The following is a 23,178-nucleotide window of genomic DNA, read 5'->3' on the forward strand; positions in this document are numbered from 1 at the left end:
CATGAGCTAGTGTGGAAATCGGTGTCATAAAACCCTATACAGAAAGAAGGTAGACTACTTGCAAAGGTAGTACCAGAATATGAAACATAGCAACTACGTGGATCCACTAGCTAGTATTCCTATGGGGGAAACATAGATCAAGAACTAGGAGATATAGTTGGACCCTCTTTGTGTGCCATGCATTATAGTCTCCAATATCAAGAGTAATGTAGTGCTCCTACCTTTCCTAGGTGGGAAGGGACACTCCTCAATCTAGTTTGCTCTGTGCTAAGCTAAAGTCCCTTTTTAAATTGTCTTTAAGCCTTTATTTATCAATCCTAGCTTAGTTTAGGCAAAAGGGTCTACCCCTTTTATAATCATCATCATCAAATAACACTATAACAATTTTATGAGTATAAGTCCTTTCATCACAATTCGTATAAGTGAGGCTAACACATTAGCATTTCATAACATATCAAGGCACATTGATTGTTTTCACCATCCTTATATAATAAACACCTTCATCAACCTCAAAATATAGCCAAGACATTTCAATTCAATATCGTACCACCCTATCATCCTTGCATAAGGCATACTCCAATGTAACATCATGACTTAACCATAATTAATCACAATTGGAAGTAAAGATAGATATTCATGATTTAACCATAATTAATCACAATTGGAAGTAAAGACAGAGGAGTAAAATCATCACACAATTATAACTAATAAGATGGGAAGAACAATTGCATCTCTATAACACAATTCAACACTAGACTATAGCTTTAAGATAAGATATATAGGCTAATTTCACAATATACTTCATAACCTAAATCACATCTCAAGAACTAAACTGATAGGCCTATAATTCATCTTAATTTAATCATAATAACACAATACGATAGTAAGCTAATCAATAACTATATCAATTGAATGATCACAATACAATATAGATCAAGATCACAACCTAGGGTTAGGGATTGAGGATCATGTTCTTTAATTTTGACCAAACCATCAACAATTTCCATAATCAAGTTAAGATTAATGTTAATCTATTCAAAATAACCTAATGAAATCATCAATATCTCAATCCATAGCTTCAATTTCGTAATTGGATGAAACCTATAAGAAAACTCAAATTTTGAAATTCATTTTGACGGAACCCTTAGAGGAAAAACTCTGAAAGATGAACTACATGCCATACCTTAAAGTTTAATGAAGCATTGATGGTGAATTCATCCCTTTCCATCCCCCAAACCCTTATCCTTTCTAGTCTTCAATGGTGAGTTCAAGTATTGAGAAGAGGAAAAGAGGAGGAAGAGAGTTTATTTTGTGAATTATATTTAGGTTAATTGGGGTTGGGGACTTAATATGGGAGTTAAGTTAGTTATTTAGTCTCCCCTTAATACCTAAATGAACCCTAAACAACTTAATTAAATTAATTGACTTAACACTAAAACGTGCAGGAAAATCACCCTCACAGACGGGACCCTGTCGATGGGCCCTCAGTGAGTCTACGGACCTACCCCCTCTCGTCCTATACTCCATTTATGATTTCACAGACTCTGCAGGCGAGGGGACTTTTATAAATGTCTAAGTGTGGGTTGATGGTTGCACCGACACCCCGTCAGTCCACACGCGAGCCGTCTGCTGTCCCATTGATGCACACTCCAGGCAGTGTTGCCTCAAATTGCACGGGTCCTCCTCAAGGGCCCTTGTTCTGTCCATGGGGTGTCGTTCCCAGATGCTTCGACCATGGAACAATTCAAACACCTATTACCTGACTTTTTACCAATTTTCATACATTTACGACTCCTAAAAGTTTGTCAAATAGGCTAAAGCACGCTAGTACCTCCTTGAACCAACTTTCGAACGTCATAGACGTTCTTGGACGTTTTGGTTCCTAAACTTCCTAAATGACCTATATTCAATAATATGGACTTAAAAATAGTACTTAGACCTTATGACACCTATTTTAGTGTTTACGACACGTCTTAGATTTTTTAGGTGTTACATTTTCCCCCCCTTAGGAACATTCATCCCCGAATGACACTAAAACTCTTTTGAAGGAAGGAATAGACTCAAGACTAGTATCCCAACCAATCAACAATGTCAAATAAACATAAATCATGTCATTTCAACAAGACAAATTTAAAAAAAATAAATTTTCACACATAAGGCTCAAAATACTTCATCATGAGTCATTTCCTTCTCTCAACACTTATGAGCTCAAAACACATTACATGAATCAATTAGCACAAAGTTCAACTCAACAACATGCTACATATCATTTCATGAAGACTCACCATATCAAAATGCATAATTTTTGCAAGACTTTACCAAAAATCAAGAAACTTCAATTTCTAGTCATACTTATATTATTTAAAAGAATGACTAACCTTAATTATCAAAAAGATGAGGGTAACGGAACTTTATGTCGGCCTTGGACGCCCATGTTGCACCCTCAACTTGATGATTCTTCATAACACCTTTATTCTTTAACTTCTTGACTTGCCTATTAAGAATTTGAACCAGAAATTTCTCATAAGAGAGATTATCCTTGACACCAAGACCCTCAATAGGAAGAATCCGAAGAATGAACTCACCCACTTCAAACCATCCAATAGCAGACCTACACCTCTTACCATACAATGCTTTATAGAGAGCCATGGAATTGGATGAATGAAAACTATTATTATAGGAAAACTCCACCAAAGGTTAATGTTTAATTATCCTAATTCCCTTTAAAATCAATAATGCATGCCCTAAGCATATTTTCAAGGGTTTGTATAGTACGATCCACGTGACCATCCGTTTAGGGATGAAAAGCGGTGCTCAACTTCACTGTAGTACCCAACCTTTTTTGGAATAATATCCAAAATCTAGATGTAAATTGTGCTCCCCGATCCGATATGATAGATAATGAAATACCATGGTGGCACATAATATCATCTATGAAGATTCTTGCATAATCTTCCGTCAAATATGAAGACTTGATGGGAATAAAGCAAGCGAACTTAGTCAATTGATCTACAACCACCCATATGGAATCATATGACTTTAAAGTCCGAGGTAAACCTACTAAAAAGTCCATATTGATGTTTTCCCACTTCCAAGTAGGAATTTGGATCTCCTGTAGAAAGCCACCTGACTTTTGGTGTTCGGCCTTTACTTTTTGGCAATTCAGACACTTAGCGAGAAACTCCGCTATGACCCTTTTTAGACCTTCCCACCAATATATCTCCCTTAGGTCATGGTACATTTTTGTTGAACCCGGATGAATTGAGTAGCGGGACCCATGGGCTTCTTATAGGATCCGTTCCCTCAACCCATCTACATCGGGAACACACAATCTCCCTTGGTACCTTACCAAACCATCCCCCCTAAGGAGAATCATTTAGTCAACTTACCGAGAACTGATTCTTTCAACTCCATTAATGCTTGATCAAGGTGTTGTTTGGCCTTTACCTCAACCATGCAATAGAGATGACTCATAATTATGATGGACTATAGCACTCCCATCCGGAGAACTTTCCAACCTCATCCCCAACCTAACTAACGTATGAACTTCCCTCGCTAGGTATTTCTTGGCTTCATCAAGATGGGATGCACTACCCATAATCATACTACTTAGGGCATCCGCAACCGCATTAGCCTTGCTGGGGTGATAAAGGACCCTCATATCATAATTTCCAACAACTCTAACCACCTTCTTTGTCGAAGATTGAACTCCTTTTGGGTAAACACATATTGGAGACTCTTATGATCGGTAAAGACATCGACATGAACCCCATACAAGTAATGCCTCCAAATTTTCAAAGCAAAAACTACGGCCGCTAACTCAAGGTCATGAGTGGGATAGTTTCTCTCATGTACCTTAAGTTTCCTAGAGGCATAGGCTATCACATTCCCGTGTTGCATAATCACACCCCAAACCCACTCGGGACGCGTCACAATACACAACAAAAGCCTTTGTTCCCTCCTGTAAAGTCAACACTGGAGTGGAAGTAAGCCTATCTTTGAACAATTGGGAACTTTTCTCACATGCCTCCGACCATTCAAACTTCTTACTCTTTTGGGTCGAAGTAGTCAAAGGAGATGCAATGAATGCAAAATCATCCATGAACCTTCGATAGTAACCCGCTAGACCCAAGAAACTCCTAATGTCGGTTGGAGACAATGGTCTAGGCCAATGCTTCAGTGTTTTCGTTTTCCTAAGGTCTACCTCAACTCCCTCACTAGAGATGATATGCCCAAGAAAGGTCACATACCTTAACCGAAAATCACACTTACTATATTTGGTATACAATTGATGTTCCTTAAGGGTTTGCGATACTATCCTCAAATGACCCATATGATCACCTTCATTCTTCGAATATACGAAGATATCATCAATGAAGACAATGAGAAATGAATCTAGGTAGCTTCAAAACACTCTATTCATTAGGTCCATAAACTCCGGGAAGCATTAGTGAGACCGAAAGACATGACCAAGAACACATAGTGTCCATACCTACGTCGGAAGACCATCTTTGGTACATCCTCACCTCTCACCTTAAGTTGGTGATACCCTGATCTCAAGTCAATTTTCAAATAGTAACTCGCCCCTTGAAGTTGATCAAACAAGTTGTCAATCCGAGAGAGAGGGTAGTTATTCTTAATAGTGACCTTGTTGAGTTGGTGTAATCAATACACATTCTCAAGGACCCATCCTTCTTTTTCACAAACAAAACCACAACACCCAATGGAGAAATACTAGGCCTTATGAAACCCTTATCTAGTAAATCCTTGAGTTGAGCCTTAAACTCCTTCAACTCGGCTGGAGCCATCCAATATGTAGGAATTTATATGGGATATGTATCCCGTAGCAAATCAATGCCAAAGTCAATTTCCCATTCAGAAGGAATACCGGGAAGGTCATTAGGAAAGACCTCCAGAAACTCACTCACTACGGGGAAAAACTCAATGGGAGGAACTTCTAAGTCTAGATCTTCGACTCTTAGTATATGATATAGACAACCTTTAGAGATCATTTTACATGCTTTTAGAAAAGAAATAATACGACCTCTAGGAATAGAATTTCCCCCCTTCCACTCTATAACGGGTTCATTTGGGAAGCTAAACCTCACCACTCTTGTCCTACAATTAATGGAGGCAAAACAAGCATGCAACCAATCCATACCCATATAACATCAAAATCAAGCATATCGAGTTCTACTAGATTAACATAATAAACTCTATTGGGCAACATTGTTAGACAATATCTATACACCCTTTACGCGAAAACCAACTCCTCCACTGGAGTAGACACTATATAAGCTTCATGCAAACTATCGGGTAAAATATCAATTTTTTTTGGATACTAGAGGGGTAACAAATGATAAAGTAGCGCAGGGATCAAGTAAGTCATATGCATGATTAGAAAAGAATTTAAACATATCGGTTACCAGGTCGGGTGAAGTCTCTTTCTCACCCCTAGAACGGAGATCATAGAAGCGGTTCTTATTTTGAGCATCACTAGAACCACTTGCTTGAGCCTGACCACTACCCTTGTCTTAACTCTTCAAGTTAGGACAATGTCTCATTTTCTGACCACTCTTGCCACAACTAAAGCAATTATTCGACTCTTAAGGCAATCACCATAGTGCTTCTTCCCACACTTTCCACAAGTTGGCTTCTCGTTTGGTGAATTAGTGCCTTTTCCCTTCTTGAATTTAGGGTTAGACACCCTATCACCACTAGCTTTTAGGAACTTAGAAAGGACTTTATTTTAAACCTGCTTCTTATATATAGGCTTGTCTTGTATTTCAAGCCTATTCCTTGAGGAACCTCCATCATATGATCTTGCTCTCTTAAAATCTCTACTCTTTCACTTAGACCTTGCCTCCTCTACCCTTCTTCAATGCACCATAAGATGGAAAATGTTCATGTTGTCATGTAGCATGGATGAATGAGACTCCTCTTGTAAGTCCTCGGACACCCCCGTTACATAATGACTCATTTGGTTTCTAGGATAAAAGACCAAAGAAGGAGCATATTTAGAAAACTTAATGAATTCCAAAGAGTACTCATGGACACTCCTTCCTCCTTGGTGAATATTGATGAACTCTCCCACTTTTTCCTCCCTCATCTCCATGGGAAAGAACAAATCTAGAAAAGCCGCCTTAAAGATCTCCCAAGTCACCGAACCACTCCTCAGTGGCCTATTATCTCTCCATTGCACATACCAAGCTTGCTCCATGTCCTTGAGTTGATATGTGGCCAACTCAGCCTTCTCACTGGAGGAAAACTCCATAGCCAAAAGTATTTTAGAGACTTCATTGATGAGTTCTTGGGAGTCTTCATCAACCTTAGACTCGTAGAAAGTAAGAGGGTTCATGCGAGTGAAGCCCCTTAGACGGGAAGCCATAGTAGTGACTTGTTGATGAGGATGGGTCACAAACTCCCGGTTGGCTTGGGCTGTCATAGATTGGGCTTGGACGGTGGTGTCTTGAGCCAATTGAATGATGGCAGCCCTTATATCTCCATCTGTCAAGGTTGGAGGATTGACTGGAGCTTGGTCAACATTAGCATCTTCTTCAAGTGGAGGAACTTGCTAACCAACGGGAGGAGCTTCCGCATTAGCAATTTCCTCTTCAAGTCTTTGAGCCGCATTCCTTCGAGTGTTCATTCTTCATATAAGCACAACAATAGGATTAGATGCAAAAGCACACTATAAGTATACTCTATCGGAACGATATAAGATTTCCAAGAAAGAGAGCGATTCCTAAGCATCATATAGGTTCCTACTCATACGTGTGGCGCGCTTCATAATGTGAATACAAACCTATATAGACGTTATATAGAGAGAGATATAACTCAACGATATTCAACCTGATGCTCTAATACAAAGTTTGTCACATCCATGTTTACCCCCTAGACGTAACCGGCGTTGTCGTACTTTTGAAGGACTAAGACTAGCCTCTTAGTCTCATGTTATTACATTCATAGGTTGAAAAATGCAGAAAAATTTAAAACTTTCATTACAACTACTTGGAGGTTTACATAGACCTCTACATACACATAATATATAGTCGTATAGAGTATACATAGACCCTTCGTATAGGAAGGTTACATAGCCTTCTACGTTTATTTCACACACATATATATATAAGATAGAGAAATAGTCTCAAAGATTTTCTCATCTCATACCATATAAACAATTATCACAATAGTGGCATAGCCCTTACATCAATCCAACAAGACCACATATAGGTCATACAAAAGTATAAACTCAATTGAAAAAGGAAAGAAAAGAAAGAGTCTTTAAGCTCATAACAAGTGCGTAAGCTAGATAGTGGCATTGCCTTAGGAAGTTGAGGACCTAACTTACTTGGATGAAGTGAAAAGTCCAAGTCTTCAACAATGTCACCTTCCAAACTCTTCAATGACCAGAACCTAAAATGTTTGGGAAAAGGGAAGAAAATGAGGTTAGTACTCCACATGTACTAAGTATGAGACCTTATGCACATATACAAAGAAAACATGCTAAAAAAGGACTTTTAGTGAAAACATGTCAACCAACCAAACATGTTTATTAATTCAACAAGTAATACGTAGTCCAACATACTTGAAACCATGATTTACTACAACCCTATCATCAAGGAATAACATCACAAGAATGAATAAGAGTCAATCATATCGTAATAAGCAAGAAAACTACTCATGAATCCTTATCAAGTCAAAAATTGCAATGACCAAGAAAAGCCCATAACATTTCTCGATCAAGTAGCATCAACAAGAAATCAGAACCAATGTCCAACTTCACATTACATAACATTTAGATTTACATTTATTCTTATATTATTAACATTATAACCCAAGGCATACTCATAAGTGAACTAATCAACATATAGTATCAACGATGTTCTAAGTTCATCATGTACAATATCATTATAAGATAAACATATATAAGTACATCCTCCTAAGACTCCCCTCAAGGATAACTAGTGCAATGTTTAGGTAGAGTCCCATATCCCTACCTATACTAAGCTATACCTCTTAGGTTATCCACGTTAGAATTCAAGTCCTTTAATTAATTTTACCTTTTGGGAAAATCTTGCCTTAACCTACATAGACCAAATAATCTAGTGTGGAAACTGGTGTTATAAAAGCCTACACCAAAAGAAGGCGGACTACTTGTCAAGGTAGTACCAAAACATGAAATATAACAACTACGTGAATCCACTAGCTAGTATTCCTATGAGGGGAAACATAGATAAAGAACTAGGAGATAAAGTTTGGACCCTTTTTTTGCTCCATGCATTATAGTCTCCAATCTCAAGAGTAATGTAGTGCTCCTACCTTCACTAGGCCGGAAGGGAAACTCCTTAATCTAGTTCGGTCGATGCTAAGCTTGAGTCCCTTTTTAAAATGTCTTTAAGACTTTATTTATCAATCATAGCTTAGTTTAGGTCATAGGATCTACACCTTGTATAATCATCATCATCAATAGATCAATAAGAATTGTATGAGTATAAGTCCTTTCATCACAATTCATATAAGTGAGGCTAATACATTAGCTTTTCATAATATATCAAGGAACATTGATAGTTTTGACTATCCTTATATCACATACACCTTAATCAACCACACAACATAGTCAAGACATTTCAATTCAACATCATACCACCCTATAATCCTAGTATAAGACATACTCCAATGTAACATCATAACTTAACCACAATTAATCACAATTGGAAGTAATGATAGAGATTCTAAGACTTACCAAGTCTTACTCATAGTTCATCATCAAGGTCTTACCATCAAACCATAACTAAACCCAATTATGGGAGTAACATCATCACACAATGATAAGCAATAAGATAAAATGGCCAATTGCATCTCTATAAAACAATTCGACACTAGACCATAGCTTAAGAGAAGATACATTGCTAATTTCACATTATACATCATAAACTAAATCACATCTCAATAAATAACATTATAGGCCTATAATTCATATTAATTTAATCATAATAAAACCATAGGATAATCAATAACCAAATCAATTGAATGATCACAATACATTATAGCTCAAGATCGCAACCTAGGGTTAGAGATTAAGGATCATATTCTTCAATTTAGATCAAACCATCAACAATTACCATAATCAAGATAAGATTCATGTTAATATATTCAATATAACCTAATGAAATTATCAACAACTCAATCCATAATTTCAATCTCGTAATTGTATGAAACCCATAAGAAAACTCAACTTTTGAAATCTATTTTGAAGGAACCCTTTGACGAAAAAGTCTCAAAGGTGAATTAGATCCCATACCTTAACATTTTTGAAGAATTAATGATGAACGTTCCCTTCCATCCCCGAAAAGCTTATCCTTGCTAGTTTTCAATGGTGAGTTCAAGTAGAGAGAGAAAGAAGACAGAAGGAAGAAAGTTTAATTTGTAAGTTATATTTAGGTTAATTGGGGTTGGGGCCCTTATATGAGAGTTAAGTTAGTTAATTAGTCTCCCCTTAATCCCTAAGTATCCCTTAAAGCACTCAATTAAATTAAATGACTTATCACTAAAACGTGCAAGAATATCACCCCCCACAGACGAAACCTCGTTGACGAGCCGAGCCGTCAGTGAGTCTACGGACCTATCCCCCCTCTTGTCCGGCACTCTGTCGATAAGTTCAGAGACTGTGCAAGCGAGAGGCTTCCTCCAGTTGTCTAACTGTAAGACAACGGTGGCACCGATGCCCTGTCAGTCCACACACGGGCCGTCTACTGTCCCGTCGATGAACACTGCTCAGGCAGTGTTGCCTGAAATTGCAAGGGTCCTCCTGAAGAGTTCTTGGTCGGTTCTTGGGGAGTTGTACCCTGATCTTTAGACCATTGAGCAATTCAAACACCTATTAGTTACCTTTTTGCCAATTTTCATACATTTCTAACTCCTAAAAGTTAGTCAAATAGGTTGAGGCACGCTAGTGCCTCCTTGAACCAACTTCCGAACATCATGGACGTTCTTGGACGTTTTGATTCTTAAACCATTGTAAATAACCTATATTCAATAAGATGGACTTAAAAATAGTACTTAGACCTTATGACACCTATCTTAGGCTTTAGAACACTTCTTGGATTTTCAAGGTGTTACAATAGTAACATATTATCTTCATATACATCATTACCATATGTATATATAATATCAACTTCCTAAAGATTTCATCAATGTCAACTAGTGCAAGGCATAGGTAGATTACCATACCCCTACCTGGTATTAGTTAACCCTCTCAAGTCATCCTAATTAGTTTATACTTTATTAATTTATTTTACATTAGGGAACACTTGCCTTAACCGACATAGACCACATGAGCTAAGTGTGGAATCCGGTGTTGTAAAACATTATATAAATGGAATGTGGTCTACTAGACGAAGTAGAACCTAACATAAACATAGCTTTCTAGGTGGATCCACTAGCTATTCTTCCTATGGGGGCAACATTGTTCAAGAACTAAGAGATAATATATTCCCTCTTGACACCACTTGGTTGTTGGGGCATCTTCTCATGGGAATCAATTGGATGAGTATTCCTCTTTGGGAAGTCAATATCTCATGTAGAACTATAGGGCAAATCTTCCTCTTTGGGAAGCGATCACCTCTCATTGTCAAGTTCACCGTGCTAAGCTAAGTCCCTTTATTGAAATGTCTTGAAGCCTTTAATTAGCAATTATATCTTAGTTTAGGTCGTAGGGACTAGCTCTTGTATAATCATCATCATCAATAGCTTAATAAGAATTGCACGAGTACAGTCCTTTCATCAAAATTCATATAAGAGAGTTTAACATATTATCATTTCATAGAATATCAAGGCACATTTATAGTTATCACCATCCTTATATCACATACACCTTAATAAACCTCACAACATAGTCAAGACATTTCAATTCAACAACATACCACTCTATCATCCTAATATAGGGAATACTCCAATATAACATCAAGACTTAACAACAGTTAATCACTATTGGAAGTAAAGATAGAGATTCTAAGACTTACCAAGTCTTCCTCATAGTTAATCATCAAGGTATTACCATCAACACATAACTAAACCCAATTAGGGGATTTAAATCATCACACAATGATATTAGATAAGATAACAAGTTCAATTGATTCTCTATAACACAATTCAACACTAGATTGTAGCTTAAGACAAGATATGTAGGCTAATTTCACAATATATTTCATAACCTAAATCACATCTCAAGAAGTAGCATGATAGGCCTATAATTCATCTTAATTTATTCGTAAAAACACCATAGGATAGTAACCTAATAAATAACCAAGTCAATTGAATAATCAAAATACAAGATAGGTCAAGATCACAACCTAGGGTTAGGGGTTGAGGATCATGTTCTTCAATTTAGACCAAACCATCAATAATTACATAATAAAATTAAAATACATGTTAATATATTAAATATAACGTAATAAATCATCAACAAATAAATCCATAACTTTACTTTCTAATTGGATGAAACCCACATGAAAACTCAACTTTTAAAATCCATTCAGAAGGAACTTTTTGAGGAAAGAGTCTCAAAGGTGAATTAGATCCATACCTTAATGTTTGATGAAGAATTTATGGTGAATTCATCCCTTTCGTTCCCCCTAACCCTTATCCTTGATAGTATTCAATGGTGAGTTCAATTAAAGAGTGAAAGAAGAGAGAAGGAAGAGAGTTTATTATGTGAGTTGCGTTTAGATTAATGAGGGCTTAGGGTATTAATATTGGGAGTTAAATTAGTTAATTAGTCTCCCCTTAATTCCTAATTAACCACTAAACCACCTAATTAATTGAATAATCTGATTAAAAATGTGCAGCAACTTAGGACCCTCACAGACGGAACCCCGCCGACGGGCCGTCTGTGAGTCTACGGACATACCCCCCCGATTTGCACTCCGCCAATGAGTTCAGAGACTGTGCAGGAGAGGGGCTTCTTCATCTTGGATAATTATGGGAAAACGGTGGAATCAACGCCCCTTTGATCCACACACGACCTCTTTCCTACATTGTCGATGCATACTACTCAGACAGTGTTGCCTCAAACTGCAAGGGTCCTCTTCAAGGGCCCTTTGTTAGTCCTTGGGGAGTCGTACCTGGACGTTTCAACCATGAAACAACTCAAACACATATCATATACCTTTTTTCCAATTTTCATACATTTCCGACTCCTAAAAGCTAGTCAAATAGGCTAAGGCATACTAGTAGCTCTTTGAACCAACTTCCGAACGTTGTGAACATTCTTGGACGTTTTGGTTCTTAATATTCTTAAATGACCTAAATTCATCAAAATGGACTTAAAACTGTATTTAGATCTCATAACGCTTATGTTAGACTTTACGACACGTCTTGGATTTTAAAAGAGTTACATTATCCCCCCCATAGGAACATTCGTCCCCGAATGACACTAAAATTCTTTTGAATAAAGGAATAGACTCAAGAATATTAGCCCAACCAATCTACAATGTCAAATCAAATTAAATCATGTCATGTCAACAAGGAAAATTCTAAAACTTGAATTACAACAGATAAGGCTCAAATCACTTCATCATGAAGTATTTCCTTCTCACAACACATATGAGCTCAACAAACATTATATGAGTCAATTAGCACAAAGTTCAACTTACAAACATGCTACATATCATTTCATAAATACTCACCATATAAAGATGCACAACATAACTCAAAACAAGCAAAACACAAAATTTCAAGTTTAAAGCACCAACTTCACTATAACTTCACAATGAAGTATTCAAAAATGCACATTTTGCAAAACTTCACCCAAAAATCAAGAAACTTCAATTTCTAGTCATATTTATATTATTAAAAATAATGAATAACCTTAAATATAAAAAAGATTAGGGTAATGGTACTTCATATCAGCCTCGGCCTCCCATGTTGCACCCTCAACTAGATGATTCTTACATACCACCTTTACGGAAATCACCTCTTTAGTCCTTAACTTCTTGACTTGCCTATAAAGAATTTGAACTGGAAATTCCGAATAAGATAGGTTATCCTTGACACCAATACCCTCAATAGGAAGAATGGACTCGGGATCAACGATACACTTCTTCAACATAGAAACATGGAAAACCGGATGAACCAAAGCCAATTCACTAGGAAGTTTCAATTTATAGTCAACCTTATCTACCCGTTGCAAGACTTTCAATTTATATTCAACCTTACCAAACCTTTGCAAGACTTCATACAGACCCACATAAAGAGGACTCAATTCCCTTTATTGACAAATTTAACCACCCCTTTCATTGGTGAAATTTTCAAATACACCTTATCACCTTCCTCAAACTCCAAATCCCTTCTCCAATGATCGGCATAAGACTTTTTACGACTATAGGCCATTTGCAACCGGTTTCTTATGATATGAACTTTTTCCAAAGTCTCATAAATCAACTCAGGACCCAGAAGTTATGGCTCACCCACTTTAAACCATCCAAAAGGAGACCTAAACCTCCTACCATACAAGGCTTCATAGGGAGCCACAAAATTGGATGAATGAAAACTATTATTATAGGCAAACTCCACCAATGGCAAATGTTTATCCCATCCCCTTTAAAGTCAATAATGCATGCCCTAAGCATATCCTCAAGGGTTTGAATAGTACTCTCCACTTGACTATTCATTTGGGGATGAAAAATGGTGCTCAACTTTACCGTAGTACCCAACCCTTTTTGGAATGATCTCGAAAACCTAGATGTGAATTGTGTGCCCCGATATGATATGATGGATAACAGAATACCATGGCGACACAAAATCTCGTATATGAAGATTCTTGCATAATCCACTGACGAATAGGTAGACTTGACTAGAATAAAGCGAGTGGACTTAGTCAACCTATCCAAAACAACCCATACGGAATCATATGAATTTTGAGTCCGAGGTAAACCTACTACAAAGTCCATATTGATGCCTTCCTATTTCCAAGTAGGAATTTGGATCTCTTTTAGTAAGCCACCCGAATGTTGGTGTTAAGCCTTTACTTGTTGGAAATTCAGACACTTAGAGACAAACTCTGCTATGTCCCTTTATAAACCTTCCCACGAATATAACTCCCTTAGGTCATGGTACATTTTGGTCAAACCCAGATGAATTGAAGAGCGGGACCCATCGGCTTCTTCTGTGATTTAATCTATCAACCCATCTACAACGGGAACACCCAATCTCCCTTGACACCTTAAACACACCATCCCCCCTTAAGAGAATGACTCATTTAACTTGTCGAGTACCGATTCTTTCATCTCCATTAATGTTTAATCAAGGTATTTTTTGGACTTCACCTCAACCACTAAATATGACTCAAAGTTATGATGAACTATTACACCCCATTCAAAGAACCTTCCAACCTCACCCCAACATAGACAACCTATGAACTTCCTTTGCGAGGTCCTTCTTGGCTTCGTCAATGTAAACTACCCACAGTCATACGACTTAGGGCATCTGCCACCATATTAGCCTTGCAAGGGTGACAGAGACACTTATAACATAATCTTTCAACAGCTCTAACAACATTCTTTGTCGGAGATTCAACTATTTTTGGGTAAACACATATTGGAGACTCTTATGGTCGGTAAAGACATCAACATGAACCCCATACAAGTAATGCCTCCAAATTTTTAAAGCAAACACTACGTCCGCTAACTCAAGTTCATGTGTGGGATAGTTTCTCTCATGTACCTTAAGTTGCCTAGTGTCATAGGCTATCACTTTCCCGTGTTGCATAAGCAAACACCTTGAACCCACTAGGGATGTGTCACAATACACAACAAAATCCTTTGTACCATCTGGTAAAGTCAACACCAGAGCGGATGTAATCCTACGTTTCAACAATTGGAAACTTTTCTTGCAAGCCTCCGACCACTCAAATTTCTTACTCTTTTGGGTCAAAATAGTCAAAGGAGATGTAATGGATACAAAACCATCCATGAACCTTCGATAATAAGCCTCTAGAACCAAGAAAAAATTAATGCCAGTTGGAGTCAATGGTCTAGGAAAATTCTTCACCGCCTCCGTTTTCCTAATGTCTACCTCAACTCCCTCACTAGAGATGATGTTCCCAAGAAATGTCACCGACCTCAACCAAAACTCACACTTTCTATATTTGGCAAACAATTGATGTTTTTTAAGGGTTTGCAATACCATATTAAATTACCCATATGATCACCCTCACTCTTTGAATATACCAAGATATCATCAATGAAGACAATGACAAATGAATCTAGGTAATTTCGAAACACTCTACTCATTAGGTCCATAAACGCCGCCGGAGCATTAGTGAGACCGGAAGACATTGCCAAGAACTCATAGTGACCATACCTAGTTCTAAAGGACGTCTTTGGTACATCCTCACCTCTAACCCTAAGTTGGTGTTACCCCGATCTCAAGTCAATCTTCGAAAAGTAACTAGCCCCTTGGAGTTGATCGACAAGTCATCAATCTGAGGGAGAGGGAACTTATTCTAATTAGTGACCTTATTGAGTTGGCGATAAACAATACACATTCTCAAGGACCCATATTTCTTCTTTACAAACAAAATTGGAGCACCCCATGGAGAAATACTAAGCCTCATAAAACCCATATCTAATAAATCCTTTATGAGCCTTCAACTCTTTAAATTCGTCTGGAGCCATCCGATAAGAAGGAATTGATATGGGATTTGTATCCGGTAGCAAATAAATGCCAAAGTCAATTTCTCGTTTGGGAGGAATACCGGGAAGGTCATTAGGAAAGACCTCCAGAAACTCACTCACTACGGGGACCGAATCAATGGGAGGAACTTTGGAGTCTAGGTCTTGGACTCTTACAATATGGTATAGAAAACCCTTTGAGATCATTTTGCATGCTTTTAGACAAGAAATAATAAGACCTCTAGAAATATAATTTACCCCCTTCCATTCAACAAGGGATTCATTTGGAAAGTTAAACCTCACCACTCTTGTCCTACAATTAATGGAGGCAAAGCATGCATGCGACTAATCCATAACCAATATAACATGAAAATCAAGCATATCGAGTTCTACTTGATCAACATAAGAAACTCTATTGGGTAACATTATTGGACAATTTTTATACACCATTTTGCAACAACTTACTCACCCTCCGGAGTAGACACTATAAAAGGTTCACGCAAAATATCGGGTAAAATATCAAACTTTTTGGCTACTAGAGGTGTAACAAATGATAAAGTAGCATCGGGATCAAGAAAGGCATATTCATCAATAGAGAAGACTTTTAACATATCGGTCACCACGTCGGGAGAAGTTTCTTGCTCAACCCTAGAACGGCGAGCAAATAATCATTTCTTCTTGGGAGCATCACTAGAACAACTTGCTTGATCTTTACCACCCCTCTCTTGACCCTTCAAATTTGGACAATCGCTCATCTTGTGACCACTCTTTCAACAACTAAAGCAATTCCCCGTTCCTATCAAGCACTCACTAAGATGACCTTTTCCACACTTGGCACATGTAGGCTTCTCATTTGGTGAATTTTCCACTCCTTCTTTTTTTTAGATCTCAATTTATTCCCCTTGTCCTCAGAGCCTTAGGGAACTTTGATGGAACTTGATTAGACAACCACTTCTTAAATCTAGGCTTGTCTTGTATTTCAAGCCTATTCTTTGAAGAACTTCCATCAAATGATCTTTCCATCTTAGCATCTCTACTCCTTCTCTTAGCCCTTGCCTCCTGAACCCTTCCTGCATGCACCATAAGATGGGAAATGTTCTTGTTGTCATGTAGCATGGATGAATGGCACTCCGCTTGTATGTCCTCTGATACCCCCATCACAAAAACGTCTTGTTTGGTCTCTAGGATAGGAAACCAAAGAAGGATCATATTTGGAAAATTTAATGAATTCTAAAGTATATTCATGGACACTCCTCCCTCCTTGGTGAATGTTTAAGAAATCCACCACTTTTTCCTCCCTCATATCCCTAGGGAAGGACCGATCTATAAAAGACATCTTATAGATCTGCCAAGTCAACGGACCAACCCTCAATGGCCTATTATGCCTTCATTGTTGTGCCACATCATTTAGTTAATAAGTAGCCAACTCGGCCTTCTCACATATACAAAAACCCATAGTCAAAAGTATTTTAGAGACTTCATAAATGAATTCTGGGGGTTTTTATCAACCTTAGACCCGTAGAATGTAGGAGGGTTCATTTGAGTGAAGTCCCTTAAACGGGAAACCATAGTAGTGACTTGTGGTTAAGCACGGGTGACAAGCTCCCAGTTGGCTTGGGACGTCATAGCTTGGGGTTGGACGGTCGTGGATTGTTCCAATTGAATGAGGGAAGCCCTTATATCTCCATCCGTCAAGTGTGGAGGATTGACTGGAGCTTGGTCAACATTAGCATCTCCTTCAAGTGGAGGGACTTGCTCACCACGGGGAGGAGCTCCCGCATTGGAAATTTCCTCTTCAAGTCTTCGAGCCGCATTCCTTTGAGAGTTCATGCTTCCTATAATCACAATAATAAGTTTAAATGCAAAAGAACACCATAAGTATTCTCTAACAGCACGATATAGAATTTCCAAGAAAGAGAGCGACTCCTGGCATCACATAGATTCCTATACATAAGTGTGGCGCTCTTCACAATTATGAATACAAATCTACATAGATGTGATAGAGAGAGACACATAGCTCAATGATATTCATCCTCATGCTCTGATACCAAGTTTGTCACATCCGGATTTACCCCCTAACGTAACCGGTATTGTCTTCCTTTTTAAGGACTAAGACTAGCCTCTTAGTCTAATGTCATTAATTCATAGGTTGAAAATACAGAAAAAATTTAACGCTTTTCATTACATCTACTTGGAAGTTTATATACACCTCTATATACACATAATATATAGTCGTATCGAGTATACATAGACCCTTCGTATAGGAAGGTTACATAGCCTTCTAATTTTATTGAAAATTATTCTATCGAAAATACTGTAGTCATAAAAGTCATCTCATATCATAACCATCTATTCGTAGTGTACTAAATTTGGGAATAGCCCTTACATCAATCCAACAAAACCACATATAGTTCATACAAAAGTATATTACTCAATTAAAAACAAAAGAAATGAAAGAGTCTTTAAGCTCATAAAAGACCGTAAGATTTCCCTCCAAAGTTGAGGACCTACCCTACTTTGATGAAATGAAGAATCTAAGACTTCAACAATGTTTCCTTCCAAGCTCTTCAACAATCGAAACCTAAAATGTTTGGGAAAAGGGAAGAAAATGGTGTTAGTACTCCACGTGTACTAAGTATGAGAACATATGCACATATAATATCAAAATATGCTACCTAGGGACATTTAGTTAAAACATGCCATTTTACCCTTTTAAAAGTCTTGGGCAAAGTCAATCAAGTCATACAAATCAACCACACATGCTTACTAACTCAAACACGTATTATGTAGTCCAACATACTTGAAACCATAATTTACTTAAAACCCTCTCATTAAGGAACAAATCACAAAATGAATAAGAGTCAATCATATTATAATAAGCAAGATAAGTACTCATGAATCCTTATAAAGTCAACAAGTGCAAGGACTAAGCAAAGGCCAATAACCTTGCTCATTCAAGTAGACTTAACATGAAATCCTAATCATTGTCCAATTTTAACAATAATCCAACTACATATATCAAGAGGTTAATCACCATCATATATAGTCATTTACATTGTAGCCTCAACATTTTATCATAATATACATCATTATCATATGCATATATAATATCAACTTCCTAAAGCTTCCATCAAAGTCAACTAGTGCAAGGAATAGGTAGAGTCCCATACTCCTACCTAGGCTAAGTTGAACCTCTCAAGTCACCTTAGTTAGTTTATACTTTATTACTTAATTTTACTTTAGGTTACACTTTCCTTAACCGTCATAGACCACATAATCTAAGTGTGGGATCCGGTGTTGTAAAACCTTACACCGATGAAAGGTGGTCTACCGACCAAGTAGAACCAAACAGAAATGTAGCTTTCTTGGTGGATCCACTAGCTAGTCTTCCTATGGGAGCAACATAGTTCAAGAACTATGAGATAATATATTACCTCTTGATACCACTTTCTAGTTGGGTCCTCCTCTCATGGGAATCCATTGGATGAGTATTCCTCTTTGGGAAGTCAACATCTCATGTAGAACTATAGGGCGAATCTTTCTCTTTGGGAAGTCATCACCTCTCATTGTCAAGTTCACTTGGTGCTAATCTAAGTACCTTTATTGAAATGTCTTTAAGCCTTTAATTCGAAATCGTCTTAGTTTAGGTCATAGGGTATATCCCTTTTATAATCATCATCATCAATAGCTCAATAAGAATTGCCTGAGTATAGTCCTTTCATCACAATTCATATAAGTGAGGTTAACACATTAACATTTCATAGCATATCAAGGCACATTGATAGTTATCAGCATCGTTATATCACATACACCTTAATAAACCTCACAACATAGTCAAGACATTTCAGTTCAACATCATACAACTTTATGATCCTAATATAAGGCATACTCGAATATAACATCATGACTTAACCACAATTAATCACAATTGGAAGTAAAAATTGAGATTCTAAGACTTACTAAGTCATTCTCATAGTTCATAATCAAGGTATTACCATCAACCCATAAATAAACCAATTAGGGGAGTAACATCATCACACAATGATAACCAATAAGATAACAAGGATAATTGCATTTTTATAACACAATTCAACACTAGATTGTAGCTTAAGACAAGATACGTAGGCTAATTTCACAATATACGTCATAACCTAAATAACATCTCAAGAAATAGCATGATAGGTTTATAATTCATCTTAATTTATTCATAAAAACACCATAGGATAGTAACCTAATCAATTATTATGTCAATTGAATAATCAAAATACAATATAGGTCAAGATCACAACCTAGGGTTAGGGGTTGATGATCATGTTCTTCAATTTAGACCAAACCACTAAAAATTACCATAATCAAATTAAAATATATGTTAATATAATCAATATAACCTAAATAAATCATCAACATTTCTATTCATAACTTTAATTTCGTAATTGGATGAAACCTATATGAAAATTGAACTTTTGAAATTCATTTTGAAGGAAACCTTTGAGGAAAGAGTCTCAAAGGTGAATTACATACCTTAAAGTTTGATGAATAATTGATGGTGAATTCGTCACTTTCGAGCCCCCAAACCCTTATCCTTCATAGTCTTCAATGGTGAGTTCAATTAGAGAGAGAAAGAAGAGAGAGAAAGAAGAGAGAAGGAAGAGTGTTTATTATGTCAGTTGTGTTTATATTAATGAGGGTTAAGGGTATTTATATTGTGAGTTAAATTATTTAGTTAGTCTCCCATTAATCCATATATAACCACTAAACCACCTAATTTTTTAAATAAGCTGTATTAAAAACGTGCAACAACTTAGGACCCTCACGGATGGAACCTTGTCGACGGGCCGTCTGTGAGTCTACGAACTCACCTCCCCTCAGTCCAACACTCCATCGATGAGTTCAGAGACTGTGAAAGAGAGAGGCTTCCTCCTATTGGATAAGTATGGGACAATGGTGGCATCAACGCCTCGTTGGTCCGCAAATTGCCCGTTTCCTTCATCGTCGATGCATACTGCTCTGGCAGTGTTGTCTCAGACTGAGAGGGTTCTCCTCAAGGATCCTTGGTTGGTTCTTGGGGAGTCGTACCCGGAAGTTTTGACCATGAAAAAACTCAAACACCTATCAATTACTTTTTTTAAAAACCAATTTCATACATTTATGACTCTTAAAAGCTAGTCAAATAGGCTAAGGCACGCTAGTACCTCTTTGAATTAACTTCCTGACGTCATGAATGTTCTTGGTCGTTTTGGTTCTTAATATTCTAAAATGACCTAAGTTCATTAAAATGGACTTTAGTACTTTATTTAAACCTCATAACACCTATGTTAGGCTTTACGACTGTCTTGTATTTTAGCTTTACGACTGTCTTGTATTTTAAAAGTGTTACACCTATATCTTTATCTCTTATGATTATGTCTTATTGACTAAACCTTTGAAATATATTATGTTTGCACAATAGTTTCCATGCTTAGTTCATATCGTACTAACACATATTAGCTACATGTTGTCCATGTAAAGTCTTGAGAAGATTGAGTGGCTTGGGTTAAGTTTCAAGGTTTCCAAGAAAAGAAGAATGGTGAGTCCTCATAGCATCCGAGGACACCACCACCATGATGTCTTTTATATCTTTTCATGTTTATACTTCAATGGTTCATGACACAAGTCAATTGTACGCATGATTTCATAGATGGTTTTTGAGACGTATGTTAGACGTTTTATGAAATGGCTTCCGCATTACGTTTTGAAAGAAAAGTTTTAAATTTTGAGTACTTTTCATTTATATCTAATGAATGATGTGCAAGGGCTGGTATAAGACGTCCAAGAGGTCATGTACGTCATGTTATGACCTAAGAATTTTCTAACTTCTAGGGTGTACATGCGGGTCATGACAAACTTTATATCAGAGCATAATGTTATGAAAATGTTCTTAGGATGTCTCAAAACCATGTCTAGTAGAGTCTTAATCATTCGTGTGAGTTGCCACACATCTATGAGTAGGGGGCATAGGATGCTTAAGAAATTTTCACTTCTTCATTCTTCAAGTCGTGCCATAGAGTTTGGCTTGAGTAAGTTCTTCTTCTAATGTTTTCCTATGATGTAGTAGGTTATGGCTAGCAGTAGAGATAGTGTTAGAAGAGAAGGAGATGGGAGGGGGGGGGGAGCAAGATATGCCTCCCGAAGTGCAAGGGCATGTACCTCCCCAAGTGCAAGCACATGGTCATCCTCAAATTCCTAATGACCCTCTGGTAGGGAATACTATGCTTGAGAAATTTAGAGCTTCTATGAATTTGTTGGCTCAAACCTTAACGATCTAAGCTAATAGTGGAGAGGTGGCTCCGGCTAATCCTATAGGAGGAATGAGTGCTACTAGAGTAGGGGAGTTCTTGAGAATGAATCCACCAGAGTTACATAGCTCCAAAGTCGAGGAAGATCCAACTGAGTTGGTTGATGAGGTGTATCAGGTGCTTTAAATCATGGGAGTGTCTTCTATTTAAAAGGCAGAGTTGGTTACCTATTATTGAAAGATGTGGCCCAATTTTTGCGACCCGCAAGTACAACCTAGAAGTTAGGGCAACCCTTAGGCCGAAACAAGGCGTGCTTAACCTCACAGAGGTCTTTCACAAGCCTCTTAGTTATCATCATTACATAAGATATGAATATTCGTGCGAAAAATTTTCGTAGCAATAATAATAAGAAACATCTTTTATAAAAGCTAAGGAATAAGTCTCGTCGTCACAAGCCAATCTTGTAGACACACCTTAAAAATTTTTGGGGCACGACCCTTTACATTGAAAGGAATACATAAATAGGCTTATACAAGTCTTAAAGAAGAATTAAAGAAACATAGACTATGCCCTTGAATATATGAGGACATACTTAGTCTTGAGAGAGTCGATTACCAAGCTTGCCTACTAATCTTCAACTTGACTCCAACCTATACTTATAGAGTATACAAATTATGGGGTTTGTACAAACATTATACTTATCATGTCATTATGCAAAATCATAAGAAAAGGGACAATTTAGTTGAAACATAGAAGTCATGCTAGTTTGGTAAAAACCTTCATGAATTAGTTACCGAACATCATATAGTATCATCATTTAGCACATAGGGTAAAACATAATTTTTTCTTAATATAGGAGCATACTTACAGTAAACCCAAAATCACACATGAACTAATCCTATCCTAAGTTATCCTATGTCGCCCCTAAGTAAGACATAAGGAGATTGCCCATACAATCTCCTCAATCCCTACCTAAGAGATCCTTAAGACTTCTAATGATAAACATACTTCATTTCATTTATGTAAGTCACCATTCAATACCAAGGACACTATAGAAACATACATATACTTAGAAACTTCACATAAGAACCATCTTCAAAGGCAACCCCCAAGTTACACTTGGTGCAATGTGAAAGTAGCATCCCATACTACCACTTCCACTTAGTGCTCCTTAGGGAATCACCTTAGAATAGGCACATAGCGTTCATAATATACTAAGATTTCATCAT

General features: G+C 37.2%; 1 protein-coding gene across 1 annotated transcript; it reads right to left on the minus strand.

Moving 5' to 3' along the window:
* Positions 1-5,878: 5,878 nt before the first annotated feature.
* On the minus strand, positions 5,879-13,392 carry LOC138349203 (uncharacterized). Its single transcript, XM_069299534.1, has 3 exons — positions 13,329-13,392; positions 12,959-13,233; positions 5,879-6,574 (listed from the first exon to the last, which is right to left on the minus strand). Exons 1-3 carry the CDS (start codon positions 13,390-13,392, stop codon positions 5,879-5,881), a joined length of 1,035 nt encoding a protein of 344 aa, XP_069155635.1.
* Between the last annotated feature and the right edge of the window lie 9,786 nt (positions 13,393-23,178).

The sequence above is a fragment of the Solanum lycopersicum genome, chromosome 6 (genome assembly GCF_036512215.1).
Source record: "Solanum lycopersicum chromosome 6, SLM_r2.1".
Lineage (NCBI taxonomy): Eukaryota > Viridiplantae > Streptophyta > Magnoliopsida > Solanales > Solanaceae > Solanum > Solanum lycopersicum.

Coding starts and splice junctions, on each gene's coding strand:
- LOC138349203 (XM_069299534.1), bottom strand. CDS start 13,392: ATGGCCTATAGTCGTAAAAAGTCTTATGCCGATCATTGGAGAAGGGAT. Junction 13,234..13,328: donor GGATTTGGAGTTTGAGGAAG/GTGATAAGGTGT, acceptor GTCTGTATGAAG/TCTTGCAAAGGTTTGGTAAG. Junction 6,575..12,958: donor AGGTGATTTCCGTAAAGGTG/GTATGTAAGAAT, acceptor CCCGTTGGTTAG/CAAGTTCCTCCACTTGAAGA.